General features: G+C 34.1%; 1 protein-coding gene across 2 annotated transcripts; it reads right to left on the bottom strand.

The window, feature by feature from the left end:
• Positions 1 to 821: 821 nt before the first annotated feature.
• CTLA4 (cytotoxic T-lymphocyte associated protein 4) lies at positions 822 to 5,975 on the bottom strand. 2 transcript variants are annotated; one of them, XM_034431382.3, is made up of 5 exons: positions 5,705 to 5,975; positions 5,378 to 5,470; positions 3,941 to 4,294; positions 2,917 to 3,023; positions 822 to 1,854 (listed from the first exon to the last, which is right to left on the bottom strand). In XM_034431382.3, exons 2-5 carry the CDS (start codon positions 5,433 to 5,435, stop codon positions 1,798 to 1,800), a joined length of 576 nt encoding a protein of 191 aa, XP_034287273.1. In that variant the 5' UTR covers positions 5,436 to 5,470; positions 5,705 to 5,975; the 3' UTR covers positions 822 to 1,797. The 2 variants fall into 2 exon arrangements, with proteins under 2 accessions (XP_034287273.1, XP_034287266.1); XM_034431375.3 differs by lacking the exon at positions 5,705 to 5,975 and having other exon boundaries at positions 5,378 to 5,653.
• Positions 5,976 to 6,586: the final 611 nt, after the last annotated feature.

Genomic DNA, 6,586 nt, shown 5'->3' with positions numbered 1-6,586 from the left:
ATTTCATTGTACTCTTTTTAAAGAACGCCCCCCCCACCTTTTGTATCCCAGCCACACACTTCATTACCAATATTCCCTAAAAGCTTTTGAAGAGCCTTCTTAGAAAGAAACAAAAATTTACTTCTATTAAGAACACAAATATATTGGATGCACAAGCTAATTAAGAGTGGTTCTCAAGTGCATCAAGAATTATCTTGAATTCTTGAGACAAAACATATTGCATTGTGGTTTCCATATATATCTTTAAAGTTACACGTGATCTAATTAATGGGATTAAAAATGACTTAATAGGAGTGGAGGCAGTTTGGTGTAGTGGTTAAGGCAACAGGCTAGAAGCTGGGAGACTGTACTTCTGGTCCCCCTTTAGACACAAAGCTTGCTTCCTGATCTTAGACCAGTCATTGTCTCTCAGCCCTTAGAAGGAGGCAAGGTCACTTCCAAAATCTTGCCAAAAAGACTGCAGGGACTTGTCCAGGCAATTGACAGAGACAAAAGAAATCCCTTGGTTATTGTGTGTTTGTATGTGTATAAAACAAAAGGATGCCATCAAAAAAAACAACCTCCCACTGCTATAGAAAATACATTGATATACATTCCTTGGAGTCTTTCCCTCAAAATTCCTCAAATATATGTTCCATTGGCTTCAGCAATGTTTGCATAATTATAAACATTTGTATATTATGTAGACTTTTTCCTTCTTTTTTGAAATCTCTACTATGCCAGAATCTTTAGTTAGCTTGATTAATTTTTTTTCTGTCTGTGGTTCCTCTCACATGCAGTTAGTTATACTTGCTTGCAAAACAAGACAATCACTGAAATACTTTTGACACTTACACTTTTATTTTCCAAACATTCCTTAAACAGAAAGGAAATTGAAGCAAAGTTGGGGATGAAGTATAGAAGCTCAGAATAGATGCTGCTAAGAATGAAAGTGTTTGAAGAGAAAGAAAAGGCTGGCATATATCTGAGCATCCACATACACACATACCAAGTTCAGGCAACAGTGAAAAGTTCTTTCAGGAAAGAAAAAAAACATGTTACTTCTTGTAGTAGATTGTAGTGGTGGTGGTGAGGAAGCAAAAACTTTAAAAACATTTGGTAGTGATATATGCATACACATTTAGCAGTTAAGGAGATGCAAGTGAGGAGAATTTGGGGCTAAGGGCAGATGGAGGTTTGTTATTCTGATTCCTGAATTTATCACATAGTCAGATCTAAATGTTATCATCAGGAAGCATCTTTGGAGTATAGGCTTCCTGGCCTTACTCTGATTTGGTTTTCTTGCTATAATTTTATTTAGTTGGTTATGTTAAGGACTGATCTTGTCTGTTTCCTCTGCGATCTGCCTTGGTTTGCTTCTACAAGAAATCCAAATGTTATAAAAAAATAAGACCAAAATCAAGTACATTTGGCCAATGGAAAAGTTAAGCTCAGAAACCAATCCAGCTAATCTGGAATGGAACATGCCACAAAATACTTTATCCACTAATTGGACTGAATATAACATGAGGCCCTGAATGTAAGGCTATTACTATTGCAAAGGAATTTGTGGTAATTTTTCACAAGGAAAATTGACCTTGCTCTAGGGAAAAGTATAGATGCATTCAAATGAATTCAATGATTCAACAGATTTGTTATTTAATTTCAGCATTTACATGTTAATACATTGCCTTGCCTCTCGTTCTCCAATCTGGAAATTATAATTACATTCCTAGTTATTAGGAAATTCATTCTCTTCATTGACACTTCATAGAAGTCATTTTTCCCCTTTTTCCATTGAAGTCCTTTTCTTTCTAATTACATTGGTACCATTTTCTCATAAGCCCCTGGAGAATAATAGCGTTTTTTTCTGACCTGTAAAATAAAAGAAATGTTATCTGAAACCACACGCAAAAAAGTTTTAAATGCTATTCTAGATTTTTATAAATTGATATCTATAATCTGCCGATAGTTGTCAGTAATGATAGCTCTACATTCACAATTGGTTATTATAAAATGCCAATTATTATTGTTTCCTAGTGAGATGTCCTTTAAAAATAACAATATTAATAAAATAAAATAAAATAAAATAAAGCAATAACAATTATGAGTATTTTTAACACCAGGGTATTGGTTTTGCACAGTAAGATTTAAGCAGATCACCTGATTCAATCATTTTGATTGAACAAAACAAAATATAGTTAGTTGCCATTTAAGACACCATATAATAATGAATTTGCTACTATATCTGTGTGACACCAAAATGGTGACAATTAAATGAATCCTATTGATTATACGTAGAGTCACCTGGATTAAGAATATTTAATAACATTTGAGTGATTTTTTAAAAAGAGGGAAGTTGAAATCTCACTTGAATCACACCACATTTTTATGCCATCAGGTAGAATGCAGGGGACTCTTATTTTATAGTACTTATTGCAGGTGGGGGAAGATGAAAACTGATAACTAGTTCAGTTTTCTAAGCTGTATTCTGGAACCAGTGCAATTCACCAAATATATTTCTGATATGTTTCTCTGTTCCCAGCAAGGGCATACAGTTTTGCACACCTCCGTTTCCCTTAACAGATGGTGGAGTTTTGCCACAGAAGCCTCATTATGGTCGTTCAAAACTTATGCCATCATTACCTCTGAAGCCAGGAGGCAACTGATGGAGGTTTTCATAGCTTCAGAGAACTTCAAGTCCCTTTGTGCACTTGGCACAGCACCAAAATCATAAACTGACCACGGTAGTCCCAGAATTTATAGCCAACAAGACCTGAGGTATTTCTTTGTTAATCATAAGAATTTCTAACCCAGAATCCAGAGGAGGACTTTGTTTTACATAGCTTAAAACATGCAAAGAGTGTGAAAAATTCTCCTAGCTCTAAAAGTATATGTTCATTGTAGTAATAATTCTTGTTGTGTTATAATATTTACCTCTGTCATAATGAAGATTGTGATTAAAATGCTGTATCCAAGCAACCCAGAAGCTACTGGTACTAAGATCCAAAGATAGAGGTGGTTATCTGGGCATGAATCTTTATCTGAAAGTTTTTTTTAAAAAAGATGGTCATTTCAAAGATTCTACAACAAATCTTAAATGTTAAAGACTTGGCAATATTGTACTAAACCAGAACAAAACAAATTATATTTTAACAGTGAGAATTTTTTTTTACAATGTTAGGTTCATCTTGAAACCTTCAAAAGATCATGGAGACTTTAGATTTAAACAAAAATGTCTTCCTAGGTATGCATTGCTATGCTGCAAGCTTCATGGAGTGGGAATGTGTCAAAACTATTCTTTGTACATCTCCATGTAGATAAATAAAGTGATGCAGCAAGAACAGTGAGATTTGCGACATTCCATAAAGCATCAAAATAGCTTTATGGTATTTTGATGCTTCTGTGCAGGTAAAGAACTATCCAGTCAACCTGAAAGACTTCCCAGGCAAGCCAAGTTTGGTTTGGAGAAAGCTGCTTAGTTCTTGGGAGAGGATCACACACCCCAGAAAAAAAAAGTGAGCCCCTTCTTTTCCTTGTATTGTGACCTGGCATGAAGCTCCTAAAAGTAGTCCAGCATGATTTACAAATACTCATAATTAGCTGAATCAGAGGATTTGACTAGTATGGTTGATTGGAAATAGTTCTATTAATGAACTCAGAGCTCAATATGCTAAAAAAAAAAAATTAAAGCAATAATCCTAATTCAACTCAATTATTATATTATGATGGAACATGCTGGCTGGGGAATTCTGGGAGTTAAAGTACATATATCTTCAGGTTGCCTAGGTTAAGAGATACTGCTATATGGCTTTTGATAAGCACACATATGGGAACTTTACACAAAGCATGTTGTTGAGATCACAAACTACTTTATTAGTCAGTTTCAAACAATCAGCTACATTCATGCATTCCTTTTCTCAATATTTTTTTAAAGCATGTTTAGGTGTTTTCTACTCACCAATGACAAAGAGCTGGGTCCCCTTTCCTTTGACTGGATAGTAGGGTGGAGGGGATATCCGTTCAATCTGGCAAATGTACAAACCAGCATCACTTGACTGTAGACCCAAAAGTGTTACATTTACCCTGTCACGACCAGGATAAACTTGGCATCTGTGGTTTTCCTTCTTGTGGCCTAATATGATCCCAGTGTGAGTAAAGACTGAGGCACAGATCTCAATGGACCCATTGTCTTCTTCTTTAAATAAAGTTACTTTCAGATCTTCAGCATTACCCATGTTCTTGATTTCACACTCAAAGTGGGTGGCCTCTGGTCTCTTTACTATCATGAATGCTGGCTGGGTCACTTCCATGACTAATACAAAAACAGACACAGAGTTTTGCAAATACAAATCATCTTTGTAGGGAAAAAATCCTAGCCACAAAAAGGGGTGATTTTCAGTCATTTATGTGTTGTAGTCCATGTGTTTAGATGTACTTTCAACATGGATCTAGTAAGTCTTTAAAACCAATTTATTTCAGTTTAGGATACCTTATTTACTATTACTTTTCTAAAGTTGCTTAATTAAATGTTGTTATAAAAACAGTAAAAGAACTAACTTCCCAAGACTATGCAGAAATTATATCTGTAGTTTAATTGGAATGTGCATTAGAGTATCTACAGAATTATATAAACAAGTTAGCAGACATAATAAGAAAAGAATGTATGTCACTGTCTTTTCTTCCTTCTTAATATTTTCTCCCTTATGTATTATAGTTTGCCAGCCCATCTACCCATCATGTCTGGGCTCCAAATGAGCACCTGCCTTTTTCCTTACCAGCTGCTTCTCTATGCACAGAATAAGCACCTGATGAATGGGTTGAATTTGGTAACTAAAAATTTAGTAATTGAAGACGTGTCTTCTCCTCCCTAATCCATTTTCTTTTTTTTTGCCATGTTTTTCATATTATAAACCTGCTGATATGTGACATTTTATTTTCTAAGTCATACTTCTTGATTGAACAACAGAGTAAAAATATGAAAAAAATAAGCTAATGTAAGTAGAAACTTAGTTGAAGTTCTCTTTTATTTACTTTTGGTTTCTTTTTTTTTGGTTGCATTGTTGCAATTACTGTTAACATAGTACAGTTATAATTATTAGCATGTATGTTATTTATCCTTGATCTATCTCTGGTTGTACTTCATTTGCATTGTTATCCTGACATGGCACTGTCTTTTCAATAAAATAAAGTTTTAAAAATATGAAAAAAATGATATACAGAAAGCGTTTGGGCAATAATGGTGTTTTCTTAATCTTTGCAAGGAACCACATATAACAGGTACAAATAGCAATCCCCACAACAATAGCCTAGTTGCCATGAATTATTCATATCTCTTCTTGACCATTCTTCAACCCTGGAAAAATTTGTCAAGATTTGACCATTTTCATCTACCCACCTTTCGTGAAGCCAGAAGCTATGTTGTAAACCACAAGGGTGAGCAGAAGTGAAATCATCTCTCAGTCAGATGTTCAATCCAAGTCAATTCAAGCTGGAACAATTCAAGTCTTTATCTAGAATGCCAGGTTACTAGGAAGATACTTTCTCAGAATACAAGATTTTGGTTTAAGAAAAATTTGAGAATTCACACTGTTTATGTATGAAGAAATAAGAAATAGATGCACACACAAGAAAAGAAAGAAAAATACCTGAAAAGATAATCAAAGTTATGTTATGGCTTATTGAAAAGGAAGTTGTGGGTTGGCTCAAGGCGTGCACAACTAACCTCAAACAGCAATGAGCAAAACAAGAATTCATCAAAGAGCAAAATCAGTTAATTTGAAACACGTCATGACCTGAGGCATTGAAAATGTGTGATTATCCAGTAATTCTAGTGTTAATTCATTTCCTTCAATTCCCTATGTAGTTTTCTCCAAGAAAACACAATGTATTTTATATATCAGTTATTACAATCAAATAATGTCTATGATACACATTGCTTGAATTCATTTATAGCTTCAGTCCTTATCATCATCCTTTCCTGAGTGATGGATTCTGGTAATATGAAGCTTGCTCCAGTGAGCCTTATAGACCAAGACTATATTGTTAGGTATTTACATTCTAAATGATGTCAGAATGTTGATCACTCAATAATATAGAGTTGCTATGTGAGAGCAGCTATATAAATGTAATAAATACTACAGATATTTTTCATGTTGTCTATTAACATATTGACACAAAATGCATGTGAATTTGAAAAAGTTATAGTAATTATAGTATGTGTCAAATGGAATATATTTTAGCACACCTTTGAGTTTCAATACTGGGGTTCTTCAAAAGCTTGTAATTAACTTCTTAGCAGTCATTTGGATTTTGAACATTTTGTTACAAGGGCTCCTGAGTTTTCTATTAGAAGGAATGATGGACTTACCCTACTTAAAGAATTTATCATAGTAATCATGGTAAACAGAGTTCAGCCAACATTCTTTTTGTTTTATTTGAAAATCTACTCAAAGAAATCAAATATGTTGCACTTCTCCTGAAATACATAATAAAGGAATGATACTTCAGAGATTACCATCAATGTACTGTGAAAAGTGTGCACATTAACTAAACATATCAATGAAAGTAAAAGACAAACTCTTCTCTTAAATCAGGAGAATGTGTG

This window comes from Pantherophis guttatus, chromosome 1 (assembly GCF_059756535.1).
Source record: "Pantherophis guttatus breed Tessera chromosome 1, ASM5975653v1, whole genome shotgun sequence".
NCBI lineage: Eukaryota > Metazoa > Chordata > Lepidosauria > Squamata > Colubridae > Pantherophis > Pantherophis guttatus.
Note: the sequence above shows the minus strand (reverse complement) of the source record. Positions and strands in the feature narration are given on the sequence as shown.